The sequence below is a fragment of the Falco biarmicus genome, chromosome 3 (assembly GCF_023638135.1).
Source record: "Falco biarmicus isolate bFalBia1 chromosome 3, bFalBia1.pri, whole genome shotgun sequence".
Taxonomy (NCBI): domain Eukaryota; kingdom Metazoa; phylum Chordata; class Aves; order Falconiformes; family Falconidae; genus Falco; species Falco biarmicus.
In genome coordinates this window covers 39,919,715-39,945,117 of record NC_079290.1, presented here as the reverse complement: position 1 = coordinate 39,945,117, position 25,403 = coordinate 39,919,715, and the positions used below count along the sequence as shown (strand labels likewise).

Genomic DNA, 25,403 nt, shown 5'->3' with positions numbered 1-25,403 from the left:
CTTTTGATTTATCAGATTTGTCCATTACTTGGTCACTTGCAGTGAATTAAATCTGTTCCCTTGCTTAACATTAGTCAAAACTTCCCTTAAAATCAAGTGTACATGTTACTGGGATGTAGCTTTTGACGTATTAGGCTCAAGTCTTCAGAGCAGTAATGGTGGGATTCATCTGGTATATAGAAATTGCATGTGGGAGCAGGTTATCGGCTTCACCTGAAGTAGTCGCCTTCATTGCAGATCGAGCAGTCAGGATAAAGAGAACAGTGTTCTGGACTCACATCTCACTGTGGTTTTTATTTTGCTCATCTCCCTGATGCTGCAGACAGTATCTAATGGATGCACTATCTGCAATTACATCTTCAATCCTATCTCCACTGTGAGACACATAGGAAGTGTTTTCTGGCGACGGAAGCTAGTGTTTGTTATCAAATGCTTTTCAGGACCTGCAAAACAGTTCAATTTTCTAATTTTGTCTAGAAAAAAATAATACTTGAGAAGCCTTGTCTCTTGTGATTGAAAGAACACATCTGGAGACAAAAGAAGTGCACGTTAGCCTAGAGCTTTATTTCTTCAGGCTGTAACTCAAGTGCCTTTTGCAACAGAGTGTTTATACCCATAGGGTCCAATTCAGGATGCCTTCTGGTAGTATTTCCAAAGACTGTGGTGCCAATGTCCCTGAAATCCATAATGCAAGTCCTTGTTGAAGAAAAAAAACAAAACAAAACCAAAAACAAACAGAAAAACCTGCCATGTCACGTTTTCACCTGCGCACCCCTCCTTCCTGTGCTTCCCCAGGGGATGCTGCGGCCGGTTTTGCAGGCGGTTTCCCCTTAGGCAGGGCCGTCCTCTGCGCAGCGCGGCGGCAGGCGGGGGGAACAAGGGGGTGCCCGCCCCCGGCACCCGCTTCTGTTAATTTCCAAGAGCAGGCCGCCGCGGGGCGGGCACGGCCGCCGCTCCGCGCCCGCGCAGGCCTCCTGCCCCGCCCGGCGCAGTGCAGCGGGCCGCGCCGTGCCCAGCCGTGCCGCGCCGAGCCGAGCCGTGCCGCGCCGCGCCACCGGGCATGGCGCCGCTGGTGCTGTACCACTGGACGCAGTCCTTCTCCTCGCAAAAGGTGAGGCGGGCGGTGGGGCGGCGGCCTGCAGGCCCCGGACTGCCACCTCCCGCGGGGCCGGGCGGGGAGGTGGCCCACGGCCCAGCCTGCCCGCAGCGGAGGCGGGGGGGAGGGCGGGGGAGCTGGGCTGCCCCCGCGGCGGGCCGGGGCCGGGGCCGGGGCCGTGGCGGCTGACAGCGCGGGGACAGCTGTCCGGCTGTGCTTCTCCTGGGGTGACCGCGGTGACGCCGTTGCAGGTGCGCTTGGCAATAGCCGAAAAGGCCCTGACGTGCGAAGAGCGTGATGTAAACCTGCCCCTGAGCGAGCACAACGAACCGTGGTTCATGCGCTTGAATTCCTCTGGAGAAGTGCCTGTCCTGATCCATGGGGAGAACATCGTTTGTGAGGCAACGCAGATTATCGATTACCTTGAAGCGACGTTTGTAGATGGTAATCCCCTAGGCGTGTGAAATCCTGTGGCATGCAGCCATGGTGGGGTCAGCCCCGTATCGCTGCCTGTCGGTTCATCCAGGACCAGAAAACGTTTGTAGCCTCACAAGTAAATGGGCTCTTGTCATAGTTGGTGGTATGGGGTAAACCCGCGTTCCTTTAAAATGAACTGAAGGCCTTCTGGCACCTTCAGAAGCAGCTGTAAGTGACAACCTGCCGCTGGCCTCCTTACCGCCTCAGGAAGGGTAGAGGAGCCAGCCATGGCGGTGAGGCTGCTGCGGAGTGCTGGGCAGAGCTGCACAGCTGCTGCTCTTGGGCAGGTCCTGCTTCTCTGCCAGAAAAAAAAAATAATTAAAAAAAAAGCTTAATTCCAGAGTAATCATGGGCGGAAAAAGGAAGTAGAATGAGTAAATTATTTTTGGAGCCAAAATGGAGTCAAAAGGTAAAAATGTAGGAGGGTAAAACTCGGAAGTGATCACATGCAGGCTTTTGAAATTCTTTGTCCAGAAAAACGACAGCCTCAGTTTTTGAAAGAAATGCAGAGTTGTATTTTTTTTAGGTGTGAAGAGGCAGCATTTTGTATTTAAGGGGTTTAGCGCTGCAGTTGCTAAGGCATGAAGAAAACGTCGTTGCTGGGTGATCACAGTATGTGTTTAACGCTGGCGTTTTCATCAAATGAGTAGTCAGGGCCCAGGTAGATTGAGGGCAGGGTAAAACTCAGTGGTATGCAGGAATACTTCTAATCATGCTTTGAGTAGGATTCCTGTACTGTAATTTTTACAGCATCGCAGTTCTAGTAATGTTTCAGCCATAACAACTTACTAGAACCGCAGTTGTGCCCTACTGTGAGAGGGCTAAAGGGTTGTGTGACACGGTTGCCCATTCCTAGAAGCATAAAAGAGATGCTGAATCCAGTTTTCTGATTTGAAGGCCTCTTAAAGATGTGTTTATGTGGGCTGCTGCATAGGAGTTGGGATTATTGAAATGTTTTAAAATTAAGTACATGTATATAGTTTTCTTTGAGACATGGTAACTGTTACATTATGGTGGGGAACAAGTGAAGCTCTCTTAACTGTGGCTGTGTCATCTGTGCTGGTTGGATGTAACTGAAGTAACTTTGGAAATACTGCTTTTGGTCAATTACATGGTTCTTCTTAACATTTATTTTTAACTTTGTATTGCAGAGGGAGTACCAAGATTAATGCCGGAAGAGGGGAGCATGTATTATCCAAGAGTGCAACACTATAGAGAGCTTTTAGACTCCTTGCCTATGGATGCCTACACACATGGCTGCATCCTGCACCCCGAGTTAACAGTAGATTCCATGATTCCAGCCTATGCTACCAGCAGAATTCGTAGTATGTACTGTTATAGCTCTCAGTGCCTATTGGTAAATAGAGTGTTGCATTAACACCTATCTTGCGTCTTCAGTGCACCTTAAGCAGAATATATTGAGCACAGGTTTCCAATTTTGGTTGCAGTCCTTGATAATTTGTGCATATACTTTCTATTGATTGTGTAGTCTGTTATGATTTGAAAATGGGAAAGAGGAAGTGTAATTTCCAAGGTGTCTGTGGAATTAATTTTCCTAATAATTGTGCTGCTTCTGCATAACAGAAAATGACAGGTGTGACAGCTGTATTTTATTTTCTGATCTTGCTATTTATCCTTATAAAGCAATTTAGAGGACAGCTCTGCTGCTACTCACATCAAACCACTACACTGAAGGAACCCCATTTTTTTGTGATTGTAAACTTGTAAAAAATTCACCTATTAAATTAAAGCAATTGCTTTCTTCTCAAAGTGGTGCAAATGCAGATTAGCCTTAGTGAAACAGAGTCTGTTTGTCTAATATATTGTAAGAAAGTCATCAGACCCTTTTTGTCTTTTGTCTGAGGCATGTACTAGTGACAATTTGGTGCCAGTGGTAGGAAAAAAAAAAAAAAAGGAGTGAAGGGTTAAGTAGCTGAGGTTCATCACAGCAATGGAAATTGTTTAAGCACAATGTAAACCAAAATCCTGGGTGCAAATAATGCTTTATATATATATATATATATGTATATATATATATATATATATATATGGAATGTAGAATCAGGGTAACAGATGAACTGGTGGTCTGGTAGAATCAGTGGAAAATGTCATTTGACTTCCTTGGGATCGGTATTTTATTTAAGACTTTTATATACATACCAGTTTCCCATGAAAAAAATACGTTAGAGGCAGAGGAAATAACTGTAGATTATGTTGCCCCATCCCTTTTACAACAGAGGATCTCCTGAAATGAGCTCCTGTTTTGAATCCAGTAGTTGGCAGAAATACTTGGTTTTAAACAGTGTTCGGTAATACTCAAAAATCCTTGGCAAATAATCTGTCAATTCTCATAGCTTTTTTTTTGCCCTTTTTTTTTTTTTTTTCCTCCTGGGTTTGGACACTAGAACTGGACAGCAGTTTTTGTTCATTTTGGTGTCAGATAGGGAGATAATTATTTAATTCTTTATTAATACAGTGGTTTTTCACTGTATATATGTTCAAGGATTCCAGTGTTACTTTCAGCCGCAGAACTGTGCTGTGGGAATCCTTGTTCAGCTGGTCATGGGTCATGACCTTGGTCTAGCTTTTCAGAACTGCTTGCAAACTTACAGCCCTCTTGCCAAGAAACGTGACCTGTGTCTTTTGCTTCAATTTATCTTTTACACTAGACTGTGTTGAAACATCGGTTGGTTGCTTAGGCCCAGTTTATCAACTAGTCCAGACCACTGGTATCAGTGCTGTGTTTTTTCTTGGTTTTTGTCCCTTCTAGTCTTTGTACCATGCCAAACTTTTATTAATGCTTTTATGTTTCCTTCTAAGTATTGCAAAAGAACTAAATAGTTCTAGGATGAGGATCAAATCCTGAAAACATGGCTGGATGAAGATTCCCTGTTTACTGCTATGTTCGGAGATCTCTGTTTTTTTTATTTTGGTCAATGTCAGTGCTTTACATGGTGTTGATTTTTTTGTGTGATATTTTAGAATGCTCCATAGAGCAAGGTCAAACACTGCAGCAGCTTTAAAATGTCATACACGTATACTATTACCAAATGCATAGTATCATAAAGGATGATATTGTGTTAGTTTGAGGACTTCTGTTTCCAACAGACTGTGTTATCTTCCTCCTTAAAATTTTTGGCAAGTCAGTTCTCTTATGAGCCACACCATTGTGTTGTCAGAAGTGAAGTCAGGCAGTTAGTTTTCCTTATAGTTGCATGTTACCCTTTAAAAAACATCAATACAGATTTAGTTTTCTTTCTCTGTGCTGGAAACCTGTTGAGTATGAAGAAGTATTTAGAAGTCAGTGTTGCTGGTCCAATGATCAATAGTTATTTAAAAGTAAATTATTTATAAAAAGTACCTGGTGAGATTTAGAATGGCTAATTTTAGGAACAGTAATTAGCATTTTTTTGTTTTACTGAAGTAACATGAATTATTCTCTTATATCAGTGTACTGTCTGGTTTGTTGTCTTTTTCTTCCCCAAATGTGTATGTCAACTGTTTATTGAACGATTGTACTTTTAGGTATTATTGATAGTTTTTCTGTTTTCACATGGTAACAGGCAGTGCTTTATTACGGTTCACGTTACAACATTGTCTTGTGTTCTGCTGACCGTTTGTGTTCTTCCCCTTTAGTTTCTAGCTGGTATAAATTGTCAGTTTACACACACACATTCATATTGGTAGAGCTAAAATTTGGATTGTCTGAACTGGGATGTTTTTGTATCTTTTTGTACTTAAAGCATAGCCTGCTGTCTTGATTTGAGGCATTTTTTTGAGTAGCTTGTGGATGTTTGTAAACAATTTCTTTGCATGTTCAAACTTGTCCTGAATGGTTTAATTTTCAGCTTTGAAAAGCTGGGTTTTTTTCAGAGTGCTAGATATAATAAGCCACCAACCAGTTATGTATTATATTTATGCATACCAAATCCAACTAAGTAATTAATTGCATATTTAAGATTTTAGTTTTGTGATTACATCCTTCCGTTTCTTCATATACTGTGTTGAAAGATGGCTTTTACAGTCATACCAGATGGAAACAAAGAATATGTAAAACAGTGAGTTCACTATTCTCTAGCAAGATTTTTTTATCAGTTTAATTTATAAGAGTTAATTGGAACTAATCTTAATTATCAAGTAAAAGTGAGAGGTGATTCATGCCCTATAATTATTCTTTTGTTCTCAGTTTATTACTGGAAATACTTATTTTTAGAAGATAACTTATTATTCACTACCTTTTGGTATTCTAGGTCTGTAAGTATGGCATTGTCAAGCAAAGCCCCATTTTAAGGAGAGAAAAGGCTATACACATGTAGTAGAAATTAGTAAAATTATCTTAGATTTTTCATATCATTCTTTCTTTAAGTCATGTAATGAATGTTTTTTCTAGAACGTCCATATACTCTGTAATGAACATTTACAAAAGGGATCACAGATTTTGGTGTCACAGTTTAGCTAACTGGAAACACCTTGGTTCCATATTCAGTGGTATTTAGGCTTTTGCTGTGGAATCATGTATGTGACCTACAGAAAACCCCAGTATGGGCCTGTTGGCACTTTCACAGCGTGGAAAGTGTGTTAGGAACCCAGGAATGAAGGTACAAAACCATCAGAGACCTAAGGTACTTGTAGTAGAATTTCATGGATTTAGCACAGGTTTTGGCAGCAAAATGGTTTTCTCTGAATAAGAGAAAAATATTAACAAGAATTCTTCATTCTTGCCTGGCAGATCACCGCTTTATAGAGTTCATTGCAAACTGATGAGCAGAAGGTGTGGTGGGGTCATTTCGTGCAGCTGTTGTTTTCCAAAACATGTTGGTCATACTTCATTGAAGTACCACTTCCCATTTCTTTGGTGTGATACTTGCACAGAAGCTAGTGATCAATTTCAGTGGGTTGCGTTATGGGTATGTTTGGATATCTAATGTCATTCTTTCCTTTTTTTTTTTTTTTTTTTTTTTTAAATCAGGCCAAATAAGTAACACAGAATCAGAGTTGAAGAAACTTGCAGAAGAAAACCCAGACCTTCAAGATGCCTATATAGCAAAACAGAAGCGCCTTAAAGTAAGAAAACTCTTTGTATTCCCCCAATAATAAAATGAGCTTGTTAGTGTCAGATTTCTTCTGTCATGATGTAAACATTTGTTTCACCTGTCATTACCATTAATGTCATGCAGTGTTTTAACCCTACAAGGCATGAAGCAGTCTGTCCCCCAGATCAGCTACACATTTCCAAGTGTGTGCTGAAGTATTTGACTGATCCTGCTGACTTCAAAGGTAAGTACACATCAGTGCTGGCGCTGGGCTGTTGAGCACCCTGCAGCGTGAGGTAAACCCTGATATATAGCATCTCTAATGTTTTTCTTCTTCTACTTGAATTGTCACTCGTATCCAAATGGTATCCAGCTGACTATGTGGCGAAAATAATCATGTTTTATGAATAAGCACTGTAGTATCTATGTAAAAGTTTATCTGATAAAAGTATAAACTGTACAATGATTAAAACACTAACCTGTGTATATATTTAGTCTAAACTGCTGGACCATGATAATATAAAATACCTAAAGAAAGTACTGGATGAACTGGAAAAAGTTTTGGATCAGGTTGAGACTGAATTGCAGCGTCGAAATGAGGAAACACCAGGTAAGGATTTTTCCTTACTAAATCCTGTTGATGCTTGTGTTTGGGGAGGCTGAATAAATCTGTTGACAGCACCATTATAGAACTGGTTTTAATATATTGAATTTGATACTTTCAGCATATACTGATCTCACATTACAGAAGGGATCAATGCTGTTTTAAATACTTGTTCAGTTTACTGCTGCTGTCAATAAGTTCTCACTCTCTTATGAAAGTGCTTGATCACATTTTCAGAATGAGTATAATTAGCTGCACACTTTTGCAGTATCTTGTCAACAAAATAAGAAAACCCTTAACTACAGAATGTTATTCTTGATGTTGTAGTTGTAGGCTTCAGTTCACTATAATGATCACAACTTTAATGTTTAATATGGGTTTATTATAATCTTGTGTAAATACTGTGCTGGTATTTTTAGTGTAGAATTAGCAATCCGGATGAGCGCTCTAATCATTAAGCAATCCCCCTCCCCCCCTGTCTTGGAAAGTAGCGGTGTTTACCTGCCATCCACCCACATTAAAGTCAAATTTTGTTCAAGTGGGATTAGTCTTCTGCTTACTCAGAGTCTGGTCCAGCTCCCAGCGGTGCTAATAGGAATCCTTTCTCTGACTTCACTGGGAGCTATGTGAAGCATCAGTCAATATCAACTGCATCTGCTCAAATCAATAACTGTATTAGGCTCTATAAATAGCTGTTGTAATAATTATCAGCTACTATCAAGACAGGAGATTTGAACCAGCAATTGAAAATCTAGGTTAAATTTTCTACTGACTCAACAGCAAGAGTCACAGAAAATGTTTTAACTCAAAAAGGATGGTAGGATTTTGTTCAGCAAACTTGTCTGTCACCACTAAATAGCCTTTTCAAGGAGTCAACTGGTACAATATTGATGAGCTTGTGAAAACCACCAGGATCACAGGATTTAGTAAAACGTGGCTATTACCTGCCTTTTGGAATTTTGTCTGAGTTTCGTTTTTGAGGTTTGTGAGCAATGCCTCTCCAGGTCCTGGCCAACCTCTGAGCCTCTGCTTCTCTTGCTGCTGCTCAAATCCCTCATTCACTTACTGCTGTTGCCACTATAGGTGTCTTTCATTCAGACAGGTTAGCTTCTTATCATAATGCGCTGGATGAATCCCCAGGTATCCTTTCAGCAACATAGGATACACTTGTCCTCTGCAGGTGCCTTTCTTTCAGACCTGCGTATCCAGTGAAAATGGACTGGTACCAGCAGCGTGCCAAATGTTGCTTTCCTCTGGTGGCAAATGAGTTGAAAGGGATGTTGCAAAATTTCTCTGTTTCCACAGAGGTGGTGTTGAATGTTCATGCTAGCATTTTTCTGTGCTCATTGTGTGGGAGGAACTGCAAAAGGTTGCAAATGAGGAGGGAACAGCATAGTTCTGTTTGAGATCTAGGCTGGAGCAGAGTACTCATGCTGGCAGCTATGCTGACTACAAAATTTTGTATCCTGGGTTTCAGAAGCTCTTGGTGTAGTCAGTACAGATCAGCCCTTTCAGGTGGTGGTGGTTCAGATCACTGAAGTTAGAGGTGTGATGCTGCCTGGCTGTGCCTGCTTTGAGCCATCCCAGGAAGATTCACCTCATTCCTTTGACTGGAGAAGGAGCCTGGGGTCTCCAGCTGTGCTCCTGACTAATAGTGGACAGTGTGAATATCCATTGCCGTCACTTGGGGAATGGAGGTTACAGTCAGTTCATGTTGTCACTGCCACTCCTTCCTCCTCAGGGGGAGGCTCCTCATACTCCCCCCTGCTCCAGTGTGGGGTCCTTCCCACGAGAGACAGTCCTCCACCAGCTTCTCCAATACGAGTCCTTCCCATGGGCTGCAGTTCTTCATGAACTGCTCCAGAATGAGTCCCTCCCATGGGGGGCTGTCCTTCAGGAACAGACTGCTCCAGCGTGGGTCCCCCATGGGGTCACAAGCCCGGCCAGCAGACGTGCTCCAGCCTGGGCTCCTCTCTCCACAGGGCCACAGGTCCTGCCAGGAGCCTGCTCCAGTGCGGGCTTCCCACGGGGTCACAGCCTTCACTGGGCATCCACCTGCTCTGGTGTAGGGGTCCTCCACGGACTGCAGGTGGAGATCTGCCCCACCATTAACATCCATGGGCTGCAGGAGACAGTCTGCCTCACCGTGGTCTTCACCATGGGCTATAGTGGAACCTCTGCTGCAGCCCCTGGAGCACCTCCTCCCCCTCCTTCTGCACTGATCTGAGTGGCTGCTGAGTTGTTTTTCTCACATATTACCTCCTCTCTCCAGCTGCAATTGCTGTTGTGCAGTTTTTACCCACTTCTTAAATACGTTATCCCAGAGGCGCTACCACCACTGCTAATGGGCTCAGCCTTGGCCAGCAGTGGGTCCATCTTGGAGCCAGCTGGCATGGGCCCCATCAGACATAGGGAAAGCTTCTAGCAGCTTCTCCCAGAAGCCACCCGTGTAGCCTTCCCACTACCAAAGGATTGCCATGCAAACCCAATATAATTAGACAGCATATTGAAATAGCACTAAACTAAATGTTAAGCCCATGGAGGCTTCTACATGTGCTTGTATTCCATTAACTCCTAATTCTTTATGGTTTATCTCTGCTTAGAAGATGAAAATCAGCCTTGGCTCTGTGGTGATTTCTTCAGTCTGGCAGATGTATCACTTGCCGTCACATTACATCGCCTGAAGTTTCTGGGATTAGCAAGAAGAAACTGGGGAAACGGAAAGCGGCCCAACTTGGAAGCCTATTATGAGCGTGTCCTGAAGAGAAAAGCATTTTGCAGAGTTTTAGGACATGTCAACAATATATTAATCTCGGCCGTTCTGCCAACGGCGTTCCGCGTGGCCAAGAAAAGGGCTCCCTGGGTTCTCGGCACCACCCTGCTGGTCAGCATGCTGGCAGGAGTGGGTTATCTTGCTTTCATGTGTCTTCGGAAGAGGTTTGCCACCATGATGTTATCGATTAGAACCAGGCAAAATTATTTTTAGACCTGTCTGTCCTTAATGATGAGTGGAGGGCAGCTCTACTCCCCCAGGAAAATATCCCCAGTAAAATATAAATGTAGAAGAAAGGTTATGTCTGTGAATTAGAACATTGCCACACAGTAATTGTCTCCTGCTGTTGTATAATTGGATTGGCAATGCCAAAATATTTGTGGAAAATATATGTTGGGGTGACAACAAAGGGAAGAAGTGACTTTCTTTTCAGACAAGGACCTATAAGGGCTGTGACAGTGCTTTGTTAAAGTGGTTATTGTCTCCTCTACCCAGTAGATGACCTAATTACAATGCTTGTATTTAACAGATAATGCGGCAATGTGACAGCTTTTCACTGTGGGTGAAATGCATTACTGTGCAGAAACCAATATAACTGAAATACTGAAAATAGCACTTACTTTAAATGCTCAGAGTAGGATTTAAGTGGAATATAGGCTCTGTGTCTGTTGTGTATGGGAGTCAGTGTCACCGTACTGATTAATGTCTACTGATTTACAGTTGGACCTTTAGGAACATGTTAAAAAATAGTCTTGTGAAGCTACTTTTGTCACTGTATGCTCATGCAGCAGTACAGGAAGAGATCTGATGATTTGTGGGCTGCACAAGTGGAATTCTCCAGAGGCAGCAGTGGTCAACAGATGCTGGACTTCTGCTGAAATACAAATGGGAGTGAAAAACCTGACACTTGCCCTTTGAAAACTTTTTGGGTAGCCTTTAGCCTAGCCAGATATCCCGCTCAACCACAAGCCCTGTCTGAGTCAGGCCAGACTATCTCAGTGCACATTTCCTCCTTTCGTTGGGGTGGCCTGATACAGTTGTCTCCGTATTAGTGTCTCACGTACCCTTTCTTGTTTCCACTCTGAGCACTGGCTATTTTTTGCACATTACTTGGCTATGTTAGCAATTGCATGTGCCTCCATGAAATGTTTGCCCACAGTGTGCCACAGGCAGCTAGAAAATGTATGCACAACAATGCATTTTGTAAAAGTAATTAAAAATAGTTCACTGTCTTTCAGTCTGGTTAGGTAGCCTAGATTGAAGGTGAAACTGTGATTTAAAAATCTGTTTACTATGGAGAGGTGTAAAATTGGTGGCAAGTGAGGTATACAGGTCTGTTTGGAGATAGATGATTTCTACTGCAGAGTTTTTGCAAAGCTGCATTTGTGTAGCATATAGGAAAGGTGTAGAAAAACACCCTGCTGCTTCCCACTACTCAGCAGATGCTGGGAGTTCTGTTAGGCTTGAACTGAGCTCCTGTTTCAATGAGAAATGTACATTTACCTGAAAGTATACTTTGAATAATTTTACATCAAAAAAGCAGTTGGGAAGGGCTGAAAATTCTTGTGACAGTTTAGTAAGATTTTTGTATTCTTGATGAATGTCTGAAAGCCTCAGAGTTTTGTTTACAAGTTGTAGATAACTGCAACAGGCAAAACATAGCTTTAAAATATTTGGCTATCAACAACCAGCACTAACAGGCCTAAGTACATTTTAGATCCAGTGCTGGTGGTTGTGATCTCTCTGCATAATTGCTTTTGAGTGTCAAGAAGACCTTTTCTTAAGTTTGCTGGAAAGAACTGAGGCAGTTTCTGTCTGGGTAGCCTCACCATCTAGCAGATATCAAAATTGATAAAATTGTTGAATACTCCTGCTTATAATTTAATATTGTGCTAGTTGTCTAGCAAAATAAAACCTAAATCTCATTGCTCCTTTTCAGTAATAAGAATCTTACTTAGGAAAGTGGTTTTTTTTAAATTTGTCAAAAAGATAGTTTTATATAATTCTATTTCAAGACCCATTTGTTCTCAAGAACTTGTTGAATTAAGTGTGCTTTATTTAGGAAAGCTTTATTATCTCTAGAGTAAGTCTAATCCAACAATACTATTAATGTGCTGGCAGCTTTAACTGAGTTTGATGTTTGTATATTGAAGTTCATCTGCATTTACTTGTAACCAACAAATTCCACCAAGTTAATAAACACAGAGCAAGGCCTGTAACTTAATGCTTCCTGGCATGTATTTCTGTTAGGCCATCTGTAAAATATAATCTCACCAAGTAATGGTAAAATTCAATATTTATGATTTGGCTTTCTTCAGAATTAATGTATATTCTACTTTTTCCTTCATCTTTTTTCTTTTTTTTTAATGTGCTGATTTTAGATAAGAGCACTTATATTCGCTGAAGTGTGCTGTTTTAGTTCACACAAGCAGCCCTGTGGGCTGTGGTACAGGCTAATTAATGATGAAGCAGTTTTAGGTTCCCCCCAACCCTCAGTGACGTCCGCAGCTGAGCTAGCGCTCGGTGCCTGCCTGGAGCTGCAGGTACTGTCGGGGAGGACTGAAGTGACCACCAGAGGTCAGTGGTCCTCCAGGGCTGCACGTTGGCAAGCCTCTCGGATGTGCTGGAAAACACTAGTTTTCCCAAACAAAATGTTTGGGATCTCAGCATAAGAGGGATGTGACCGTCCTCATCAGATTAGCAATCTCTCATGATCTCTCAAAACAGCTGTTCTAATTTACTACAGGTTGGTTCTCTGATACCTATCATTTATGCTTGTGTGTAGTTTCTACACGGGATAAATAAGAGGGCGAAGTTGCAATATATTTCACTTTAAAATGAATGTTACTGAATAGCAATTGAACTTGTCTTCAGGAGTGAACACAGATAATGAACTTGTACTGAGGAAAAGTTTGGATCCCTAGTTTAATTCATTTCTGTTAGTTCAATTATTTGATAGCCTACTTATTTTCACTGCCCTGAAGTACTCTGTGCAACATTGATTTCTGTACAGGTGGCAGCAAAAGGCTTATCCATGATTAAATTCCTCAAAATAGGATGAGATTTAGAAGCACATGTGCTGTATTCGGCTCTTTGTGCAGGATAGCGTAAAGTTTATTTTCAGCCTGGCTTATTTTCTTTGCTCTGGTACCTCTGTATACTGTTTAGATTGGATACACAAGCGATCTTCTTGTTTTCGTTTAGTATTTGCTCTCATATCATGTGTCAGATACATTTCATATCTTCCTGTGTTGGACCTGCACAATATACATCGATTCTAAGACCACTTTCTAGACTGGTTATGTCTTCTGTGTCAGTAAAACAAAGCACATTTGAGGATCACACAGTATTACTCTGAGGAGTCTGATGCTATTTAAGGAGAGGAGCCTCTGATATCTCACTTTAAAAGGTGTTCAGCAGATCGCCTTGCATATACCTGGAAACAAGTTAGGATGATGATTTTCTTTCCTTTTGGTACTTTGAAAATCAGCAAAGCTACAAGGATCAGGTAGACAGCTGTTAGGATTTGAGTTTCAGGAGATTATGACACCTGTGGTCTGTGGACCAACTTTGAGGTAGCCTTGATGTTAGCATTTATCAGAAGTATGCACAGAGCCCTTGCTGTGAAAAGCTTATGTCTAAACAGACACGAGGAGCCAAGAGCGAATGGGAAGGTAGGTACGGCAAATACAAATACCTTGCCCAGATTCACATAGCCATATGTCCACTTCTGTATATGACATTTTTAGAGGAATTTTTTACTTAAGTCTGAATTTTTATGAGAGCAAGGAGCTACTAAGGTTTAGAGAACAGATTGGCATGCGCTAATTCTTGAGGATTAGAGGTAGCAGTAGACAGAAAGGAGGTGAAAAGTAGTGGACCTAACTAACTGGAACACAGTGCTCTGCAGTAAGGCATGACAGATTATTCTTTACTGAGGCCTCCTTATTATGTCTCCATTTAGCTGATGTTAGACAAAGAGGTGTAAGGTTGTGCTTAGGCAATTTGTAAGATGTGCTAAGGAAGTCAAAAGCATATAGAAAAATCCCAAACAAAATACATTTACCCCCTCCCCTCCTTTCTTGAAAAAGAAATGTTTAGTTTTGGTGCAGTACCAAGTCACAAAGTCAGGCACTCAAAACGCAGGAAATTCCAGAAGCCAGAGTTCTTACAATACTGTTAACTCACTCATACAGTAGTTCAGTAACATTTTTATTTCTGTTTTTCTTTCTGAGTTACAATCATGATGCTTTATTTAATTTGAAGTTCAAAATGTTGTACCGTAAAATAGTTAAGCTGTGGATAAGCTTAGTGTTGTGGGAAGAATCTGTTGGAATTTGTAGAGTTGAAGTCGTAGCTATTTCCATTTTAGCTTTACATCAGCATTAATAAATTTTTACTACAGTTTAAAATACTCATAAATAGTGGTAGAAGAGTGTATTGTGTAAACTAATACATAATAGTATAATTCAATATTCTTATTTATTAACATACATTAATTGCCTTTACATACATTCTATGTAATATCCCTATTATCTCTTCCATATGTCTTCTGCTACACACAGTTAATTGACGATTATATATATTACAATATTATTCATATTTATAAAATCCAGCTCTAAAGTTAAAATTATGAAAATGTTGTTGATTTATTTCAAATTAATACAATAAGAGTTGTCCTTTATGTTTCAAGCTCAGTGCTTTATTATGTGCAATTTTTGAGTTCCTTTGTAGGACTGAAGACATTGTCTAAATCCTGCTGTGGAGGCAGGTATAGTCCCCGCCAGCAGCCTGGAAGGGAGGGAAGGAGAGGTTCTTTGTATGCCTGGCTATGGCTAAAGAACCAAAGAGAAACAGCTTCTCTAAAGGAAACTGCTTTTCAGACAGAACTGGGGAGTGCATGGAGAGGGAGTGAGTCAGGCCACTTGTGTCTTCAGCGTATTTTTGTTTGGGGATGTATTCCCCTTCACTGTTTCTATATGAAACAGCATGGGCTGCTGTCTCTCCTTATTTACTGTAATCGCATTATAGTAGTATTTGATAACATTGGTAACATCACGAATCTAGGGACTTGGGAATACAGGTTAATGTGTTTGGTGTTTCTTGTTAGCTGATTATCCAGGTCAGAAGCTGAGTGCTACTGCATTTAGGCTGGCCAAAAAGCTTTAGCTGTTGAGAAACAGTTGCCACCTGAAAATTCCTCCTTTAGGGCTTGTTTCAGAAAGGTTGCCTACCTTCAAGCATTTAAGCGAGTGGTGCCTGTGGTTCTCTATGCAGCAGAAAATAAGAGCATTTGTGGGGCCACACAGGTGTGAGGAGACCACTGGGTCTGTCCTGTGCTGGCTGAGGCAGTCACTTTACAGAAAGTGAAGTTCTTCTCTCTCACTTTGTGTTGAAGCTGGTAAAACTCAGAGAAGCAGACCTCTCCCCTCATAGATATGTACCCTGTGCAGTAGGTTTCAGAGTCAGACTCCCTCTTCACTGGCAGAAGACATGTCTATCTGTAGAGGAGATATAGAGGACTGTATGAAAAATTTATTCGTAAAACGGTTGTAATGTTTGTAAAAACATTAAAAAAAAGGGGGGTTAGGGAAGTGTAGTGGAATGAGACTGGGCTAATTAGCATTGATGATATACAACGGTGGGTTGGCTTCAGGGGCGGTGGCTGAGGCGGCCGAGGTGGCGCAGGCCCTGAGCTGGCCCCTGAGCTGCCTGCAGTCTTTCCGGTGTTTATGTGCTCGTTGAAGGTGTCTCCATTTGAAGAAGAAATGGGCGACCACAAAGATGTTAAGAAGTTTTTAAGGCCACAGAATGATGTGTTAGTGCTGTATTCTAGATCTGCTGCTGCTGAAAGCTCACTCAGGTTACTGTCCAGTGTGATCCAAGAAGCAAAAGGATGAGGCACTATAAGTTCATCAGAACCGCCCTCTGAAGAAATCAAAATCCCAGATGCTAAGAAAGCAGATAAGAAGAAAGGTGACCAACCTGCAGAAGATGAAAAGTCCAAGATAAAAGCGAAGAAGGAATATGAGTATAAGTTCAAGGATGAGTTGTCTGAATTGTATGAAAATTTTATTTGTAAAAAGTTTGTGATGGTTGGTAAAAACATGAGGTATAAAATGTTAAAAAGAAAAAAAAGAAAAAAAGGGGATTTGTAGAGGAGTTATAGAGGACTGTATGAAAAATTTATTTGTAAAAAGGTTGTAATGTTTGTTAAAAACATAAAAAAGGGGGGGGAAGTGTAGTGGAATGAAGCTGGGATAGTTAGCATTGATAATATATAACTGTGGGCTGGCTTCAGGGGTGACAGGTTGGCCGATGTACACAAGGTGCAGCTGTGGAGGCCAATGAAGAGGGAGCAGCCGAGGAAGAAGCAAGAGAAGAGAGATTGGGCCCTTGATGAGGCAAGATGAGGAGAAGGCAGCAGAGGGACTGTATGAAGAGTGTGTTGGTATGAGATAGTAAAAGACCTTGTTGCAGCCGGCTAGTTTGGGGGGGTGCTGTGACATCTATCTTTGTAGAAATCAGAGGCGTTTCCTTTGAGAAAAGGTAGGCTGAGCATGTGGAGGGCCAAGACTGCCAGTCACGCAGCAATGTCACGGAGAGCAGGGCCTGCCACACAGCCTCTTCTGCCCAGCTTTGTTTAAAGCCAGCAGTAAGCAAATGCTGACCTCTTGGAAAGAATGTTTGTAACAGGTTTGGTGAAGGGGAGGGAATTCCAGGTTCTGGAGCCCAAATGAACCAGAGAAGAAACTGTCCAGAGAGGCTACATCACTGTTTCTTCTGGTCTAGCTCCAAGTGGCTCTTCTGCAGGTGGAGAGAGGCTTCTGGATTGCCACTTCATGGAACATACTCTATCTCACTTCAACTATTTAACTGAAATCAGTGGAGGGAAACACTGTGAAGAAATACCAGTCTTTGTTGAATGCATAGTGAAGCCAGCTTCCTAACAGGGATATTTAAGTTGGACCACTGATCAGAAAGGTACTGTGCAAGCGTATGCTTTGAACTGTGTAACTCTCCCCAGACACCTTTTCGCAGGCCTAGACACCAAACTAGAGATCTGGATCACACCTCAGTGGCAGTAAGAGTAGGACTGGTTGCTTAGATCTTCAGATCTTTTAATAGAAATATCTCCAAAGATCTCCCAGGAAGCCTGTACCAAATGCTCTTTGTCGAAATCTGGTGCCTTAAGAAGTTGTGCACGCTTCCATTGTGCTGAATTTTTAACAGTTCTAAAGCACAGAGGCAGAAGCCGCTAGAAGTTGCAGAGGAAACAAAATTGGACGACGTTGCAGTAATGGAGGTATTAAGATTTCAGTTTCTAACAAAGAGCCAGATTCAGATCTGGTATGAGTCATTGTAAAAAAATTTAGTGGTGCATCTACTTACATTGAATCTGAGTTTGATTTTAAAGTCATTATGCCATGAATCATTTTTAAGACTGCCTTGACAAGTTTTGTTTTAATCAACCTATTCGTTACAGAGACAATGAACACCGCACAATACCTTTCTGAAACAAAGGATATATGCAGAGCTTAAGCTTTAAAAAGCTGTTTAAGCTTTTAATATGGGCAGCACATACTGAATCAAAAATTTTGGAATATGGAGTTATTTTTGGAATAAAGAATTCTTTTAACACAAGTCCAAGAATGTATGTTTAGGACTGATTCCAGAACAGCATCATAAATTTTTTATTCTTTGGATTTGAAAGAGAACCAAAAAGCTATAGCTGACTTCATTTTTCTGTTGTTAACAGCAAATTCTGACTGTGATACAAGGAAGCTTCAACAAATAAAAAAATAACAGATTTCTCTTTCATGTATATATATCTATTTTTAAAAAAGTAAAAATAACTGTGCTTGGTTAATTTTCTTAGGAATATCGTACTGGATGAGAGTTCTACCCATGCTTGTGTGTTATAAGAAACTGTCAGAATCCTTTTGTGCAAAGGGAAAAATGCAAATATTCCCCAAATGGCTGGCAAAGCAGCAAGACCAGCAACATCAGCTGAGACTTGGTTCCACATCTGTAGCAGCATGTGGAGGTGGAAGTCCAGCAGCAACTGAAAGAATTTCCTTCCAGTCCACCAGCCTTGTGTAATGTGTGGGAAGAGAAGCAAACCAAGCTTCAAACCCCACACACGCAGTGGCAGTGCTTAAAGTCCGAAATCCCTCAAGCTGGTTGCACACCTAGATGCCTAACACATCCCTAACAGCTCTAATTCAGAATGAGAGGATACCTGGGTGTTTACACAGATTGTATTGCCAATAACTGTATCAGCTGTCAGTCCAGAGCTAATACTTTGAAGAATGGCTACGTTTGGAGATCTGGATTCAGGAAAAATTTTATATCTTGTGCTTCTATTTGTGTAGAGAATGGCTTGAAGATATATTTATGAAGAAAAGCACATTCTTCTTTATGAAGAAAAGCACATCCAAGCCTTTAAAGACATGGAGAGAAAAAAGGATGCTCATGATTTCAGAGCCAGTGTGGTAAGTTTATGTTAGAAAGCCCAAAGGCAGCTCAAAGACAGTCTGTGCAAAGCAGGGGCATTAGAGAAAAGATGCTGGTCAGATCAGCCATGACATTTCTTTCATGAATCTTTAAGTAAAGAGAGAGGTATTCTTATTTAAAGACTGGTGATCTGTCCTCTCCTCAGACTAAACGTCTTGAAGAAATACTGGAATCCTTTCCTTGGTCTTCCAAACTATAAAAGGTCTTTTGGTTCTTATGGTAGACTATGTTGCATGAAAGAGCACCAAGAGAGCTCTCTATGGAGGAAGGGCTGTAAGAGAAAAACCCTTTTCCCTTAGCCAAGAATTAGCTCTGAAATGCAGGCTTTAGCTTAACACTTCACACTGATATGCTTCGGCACCATTATGTTATGGGAGAGAAAAGGGATGGGGACGATAGGGTTATCAGCCTGCTAATGTAACTTAACATTTCAGATCCTCTTTCTGAGTCTCCATTACTAAGATTTATGCTTGCTTTGTTTTGGTTTGTTTGGGTTTTTTTTAATAAAGAATAAATCCACACCTGATAGAGTGCTACACTGCAATGTGTGCAATGCTGTTGTGAGATGCAATCAGAGGATGTTGTCTGTTGCTTACTGTGTGTGAGAGCTTTGTCTGAACACCTCTTTGTTGTGGGTTCAACATATAAGGAAAAAAGCATTATTATTGCATGATTCGTTGACTCATTCAATACTGATTCTGTTTAATGAGATACTCTGTATTTCAGCCACAGCTTAAAACACTAATTCAAGATAGCAGTAAGTAATTTCCCTGCATACTTCCATTAATGATTTATTAGGTATTAACAAATCCTATGGTTTTGCATGTATTATAATTAATCTCACCATAGGACCTTACCTCAAAGGTAGTTTTGTTCTGCAACACTGCAATCCTTCATCTTGTGTTTACTTGTACAGGACTGGTTCTAATCTGGGCTGTTTGCCCTATAATCTTCAGTTCCCCAGGCTCCTGCTAGCTGTGGGCACTTTGTGTAATGTTGCATCCTAGAATCATAGAATCATTCAGGCTGGAAAAGACCCTTTAGATCATTGAGCCCAGCCATTAACCCAGCACTGCTAAGTCCACCACTAAACCATGTCCCTAAGTGCCACATCTACATGTCTTTTAAATACCTCCAGGGACAGTGACTCAACCACTTCCCTGGGCAGCCTGTTCCAATGCTTGACAATGTTTTCTGTGAAGAATTTTTTCCTAATATCCAATCTAAACCTCCCCTGGTGCAATTTGAGGCTGTTTCCTCTCATCCTATCACTTGTTGCTTGGGAAAACAGACTGACACCGACTTCACTGCAACCTCCTTTCTGTTAGTTGTAGAGAGTGATAAGGTCTCCCCCCAGCCTCCTTTTCTCCAGGCTAAACACCCCCAGCTCCCTCAACTGCTCCTTAGAAGACTTGTGCTCCAGACCCTTCACCATCTTTGGACACACTGCAGCACCTCAATGTACTTCTAGTGAAGACCCCGAAACTAAACACAACATTCGAGGGGTGGCCTCACCAGTGCCCAGTGCAGGGGGACGGTCACTGCCCTGGTCCTGCTGGCCACACGGTTTCTGACACAAGCCAGGGGGCTGTTGGCCTTCCTGGCCACCTGGGCACACTGCTGGCTCACGTTCAGCCGGCTGTCGACCAGCACCCCCAGGTCCTTTTCCTCTGGGCAGCTTCCCAGCCGCTCTGCCCCAGCCTGTAGCGCTGCGTGGGGTTGGTGTGACCCAAGTGCAGCACATATAATTGGCCTCATCCCATTGATCCAGACTGTTGACATCTCTGCAGAGACTTGCTACCCTCTAGCAGATCAACACTCCCACCCAACTTGGTATCATCTGCCAACTTGCTGAGGGTACACTCAGTCCCCTCATCCAGATCATTGATTAAGATATTAAACACAGCTGGCCTCAACACTGAGCCCTGGGGAACACCATTTATGACCAGCTGCCAGCTGGATGTAACTCCATTCAGCACCAATATTTGTGCCTAGCCGTACAGACAGTCTTACCCAGCGTAGAGTACACCCATCCAAGCCATGAGCAGCCAGTTTCTCCAGGAGAATGTTGTGGGTGGGCCTGATCACCTGGTTGTCCTGTACATGCTGCATGATGGTGCTCAGGATGATCTGCTCCATAATCTTCCCCAGCACTGAGATCAGGCTGACAGGCCTGTACTTCCCCAGAGCCTCCTTCTGGGCTTTCTTGTAGGTGGGCGTCACACTGGCGAACCTCCAGTCAACTGGGACCTCCCCAGTGAGCTAGGACTGCTGATAAATGATGGGAAGTGGCTCGGTGAAGCACTTCCACCTCCTCCCTCAGTACCCCTGAGTGGATCCCATCCAGCCCCATAGACTGGTGTGTGTCTAAGTGGTGTTGCAGGTTGCTGACCATTTCCCCTTGGATTAGTGGGGCTTCATTCTGCTCCCCATCCCTGTCTTCCTGCCCAGGGGGATGGGTATGCCAGAAACAACTGGTCTTACTACAAAAAACAGAGGCAAAGAAGCATTAAGTGCCTCAGCCTTCTCCTCATCCTTTGTCACTGTGTTTACCCCACATCCAATAAAGGATGGAGATTCTCCTTAGCCCTCCTTCTGTTGCTAATTTATTTACAGAAACATTTTTAATCGTCCTCTACAGCAGTAGCCAAATTAAGCTCTAGTTGGGCTTTGGCCCTTCTAATTTTCTCCCTGCATGACCTCATGACATCCCTGTAGTCCTTCTGAGTGGCCTGCCCGTTCCTCCAAAGGCCATAAACTGTCCCTCTCTTCCTGAGTTCCAGCCAAAGCTCTCTGTTCGGCCAGGGCTGCCTGATTTCCCACCAGCTTGGCTTTCAGCACGGGGGGACAGCCTGCTCCTGTGCCTTTCAGATTTCCTTCTTGAAGAATGTCCAGCCTTCCTGGACTCCTTTGCCCTTCAGAACTGCCTCCCAAAGGACTCCATCAACCAGGTTCCCAAGCAGGCCAAACTCTGCCCTCTGCAAATCCAAGGTGACAGTTCTGCCGCCCCCTCTCCTTACTTGTCCAAGAATCAAAAACTCTATAATTTTGTGATTGCTATGCCCAAGATGGTCTCTAACCATCACATCACCTACAATTCCTTCTCTGTTCACAAACAACAGGTCTAGTGGGGCACCTTCCCTGGTTGGCTCACCCACCATCTGTGTCAGGAAGTTATCTGCCACACGCTTCAGGAATCTCTGAGACTGTTTCTGCCGTGTTGTATTTCCAGCAGACATCTGGTAAGTTGAAGTCCCCCATGAGAAAAAGGGCTAGCAATTGTGAGACTTCTCTCAGCTGCTTGTAGGATATTTCATCTGCCTCTTCATCCTGGTTGGGTGGTCTGTAACAGACTCCCACCATGATATTTGCCTTGTTGGCCTTCCTCCTGATTCTTACCCGTAAACGTTCAACCCTATTTATCATCTCCATCATTAAGGTCTAGACAACCAAAACATTTCCTAACATACAGGGCTACCCCACCACCTCTTCTTCCTTGCTGATTCCTTCTGAAGAGTTTATAGCCATCCACTGCAGCACTTCAGTTGTGTGAGTCATCCCACCGTGCTTCTGTGATGGTGACTCTGTCACAGTTTTCCTGCTGCATGAATGGCTTCCAGCTCCTCCTTTTGTTGCCCATACTTCGGGGATTGGTGTATATATATATTTCAATTGGGCTATTGATCCCACCACCTGTTTTGGGGGAGAAGACCTAATTCCTACATGACATTCAACCACAGAACTGGATTTTGGAGTAGGAGGCTGACATTGCCTGACGTTACCATGTCATGATTATATGTTGTACTTCTACAGTACGTGTTGTACTTCTGTAGTACTGAGTATTTGGCAATCTGAAGGTGCTTAACAAAAGGAAATGAGATATATTCAGTAACACAGTAATACTGTAATATTACAATAGCATTGCATGAGTAAGTAGTGACATGAATGGGAAAAACATATCCACAATGGTTTCTTGTTAACAATTTCACCAGAGCTGGTAGAGTCCCAGCTTTGGCTATGGGAATAGGGAGACTGGGAGGGGGTTGGTGTCCTTTTAAGAAAAGAACAATGGGCAAAACTTTTGGCAGACTTCTGTCTTTTCATGAAATAGTTATCTATTTTAATGTTGCCTATTATATTAGTTCTGCCACAAATTGCATTTACAGTGCTTTGTGTGAGGGTGTTTGGAGTTGTACATACTGATTCTTCCTGTGAAAAGACTTTAATTTAAAGGAATTGCTTGCTGAGCTTAAGAAAGCAAAGAATTCATCAAGCTTTATAAGCTCGGAAGCATGGTTCTTAGTAATAATGGCTGCTTGGCATTAGCTGTAACTGATATGACAAATACTTTTGGTATTTCCTAGCTTTCCATGAGGAAAATACATGCATATTTCTAACTTCACGTATCTTCAAAACTTTGTGCTCCAATTCTACTACTTATAAATGTAACTGCAAGTTTTGTACAGTAATCTGCAAAAGAGAATGCCAATTCTTCAGACCTTAAATGAGAGAGATACAGCCAATATCATGAATACATCATCTGTAACAAAATGGTCTTTTTGTGACTGTCTGTAAGAATATATCAGTCTAATCCTCAAAGCTACTGAGAACTTACAGCTCCAACCTAACTTAGTAAGACTGTGGGCACTTAGGACCCAGAATGAGATCCACAGTTGACTTCCATATTATTTCATATAATGCGGTTCGTGTGGGGGAAATGTACACAGATAAGGTTGAGAAACAGGTTCTTTTCACACGTAAAATTCCTTAAACTGATTGCATATAATGGGCATATTTGAGAGATCACAGTGTGACAGTGATCAGTCTGGTGGACTGGCGATTTACTCAAGAGCAGAAGTTTCAATTTACAAAAATTTGTGGAAACATTTTTATAGTTGCACAAACATTTGCTGTGTTTTGGTTTTGAGACTCATATTCAGGCAATCTTAAAATGAGATTAAGCCTTTGCTAGACAAATTGCTGTGTACCAATTGTAAATCTCTTATTCTCTGAGCTTACTCATGGAAGAGGTGTGATTAGATTCAATGAGACTTCTGAAGAAGTATTTTGAAATACTTAGTAATAGTTTTGCAGTCAGGCTGCCACTGTTCCAGAACATCACCAGGTGGAAAGCTCAACGAAAGTTCAAATGCTTATTTCTGTAGCTTGTACATTAAGACTTTTCACTTCTGCAAAGCAATATTGAACACAGGATAGATTTTTTTTTAAAAAAAAAGCTAGTTAGCTATTTGGGAACATGAATTGACTCATTCCTCAAGCTGGAGAAGAGGCCAGTAATTACCTACATGTATTACTTTAGCAACTATCTTATTCTTCTTTGTGCCACATGGGAGACAGCTAAATTTCAGATGAGTGCGAATGGCGGAATTTTCCTTTCTAGCCCAGCCATGCCAAATGTTTATGGGGTTTACATCCTACACTTGAATTTTTGCTGATGAAATGTAGTCACTGTGCTTCATCAAAAGGAGCTCAGTACAAGTACGTGGTTTATGGTCAGCAGTGTTTGGGTAAGATATTTGCATAATTTTCTGAAGTGGCAATGACTCCACACTGTCTGCTCAAGTAGCTTTAAGAAAACACTAGTTTTCCAAATGGTAGTACCTCTGTTTGAATATGAACCTTGATGGCCATGCTTAAAACAGGGAGTTTTTATATGTGATAAATTGCTTTTCCTTTAGTCTCTGGAGCCTGACAGATATGGTCTACGTAAGGAGATGGAGGACGTATGATTTGTGAAATACTCTTCTCCGGACCTGTAACAGAAGCAGTGCAGCAGCGAATAAAGAATGAATAGTGTGTACTTTATATTTCAGCTAACACTATCTTCTGATAACCTTTGACATAACTCACAAGAGCAAAAGACATTTTATTCTGTGAATTGGGCCTATATCCTTAAGCTATTAATAGTGGTAGTAATTTAGCCGTATGGATGCTTCCTTGTATTGGATAGGATACTAGAGAGGTTTTAACCTGCCTAGAGAGATATTGTGGTAGATTTTCTTTCTTCTTCCTCATTGCAACAGTTGATATCCTTAGCACAGACAATTTAAGAAATTGTCGGCCCTTTTTAACTCCTCTTTTTCCTGCATTTATTTCCAGTGAAAATATAACATACACTATGAAAGTACTGAAATGTGCTTCTTTAAATTCCCATCTTTGTGTTTTCCTTTCCTCTTTTCCTAAGAAACATGAACCTTCATTGTTATTGTTTAGTCTTACTGAAATTGCTCATTCATGCTCACCATTTAATGGTTGGTTATAACCAAGTGTAGGAGAGCATCCTCTTAGTTGCTTAGTTTACTTTCTGGAATGAAAAATACATCCTAAGAGCTTATCTAAATTTGTCCTGCTTTGAGAGGCACCGTTTTCCCCTGCTTATCATTACTACAAGAATTTCAGCAAGTCTGTTTACCTTCCTCACCTAAGACCAAATACAAAGTGGACATAATTAACAGCAGGTTTATCACTAACAAGGAATATTTTATCAAGTTTTTCTTGCTGCTTTTCCAATTTTTTAACTTACATTTCATGTCTGCCCTGAAACTCCTCTATCTCCCCCTCCTTTTCACAGGTCTTTGAATCAGTGCTTTTAAAATGTCCATTTCATGGTCATACCCAAGTCCACATTTGGGTGCAGAGATCAAAAACCAATGAGTTTGAAGATAGAGCCTCCTAGTTCATACTCAGAACAGTCCTGGCCCTTTTCACAACATGTTGTGCTTGAAATTGTAAACTACTACCATGGAAAAACCCCATTTCACTTATAATGTAAAATCATGCCACCTCCTGCTGTAAGACAACTCTTCTGTTTGTCAAACTTTTCTGTCAGTTTGGGTTAAAATACATTTGGCTTTTTGCCCCATCCCCTCACCTACTGCAAAG

General features: G+C 41.7%; 1 protein-coding gene across 1 annotated transcript; it reads left to right on the top strand.

Moving 5' to 3' along the window:
- The first annotated feature begins 578 nt into the window (after nt 1-578).
- On the top strand, nt 579-10,316 carry GDAP1 (ganglioside induced differentiation associated protein 1). Its single transcript, XM_056333175.1, has 6 exons — nt 579-1,111; nt 1,348-1,540; nt 2,725-2,898; nt 6,543-6,637; nt 7,102-7,216; nt 9,814-10,316. Exons 1-6 carry the CDS (start codon nt 1,061-1,063, stop codon nt 10,194-10,196), a joined length of 1,011 nt encoding a protein of 336 aa, XP_056189150.1. The 5' UTR covers nt 579-1,060; the 3' UTR covers nt 10,197-10,316.
- The last annotated feature ends 15,087 nt before the right edge of the window (nt 10,317-25,403 follow it).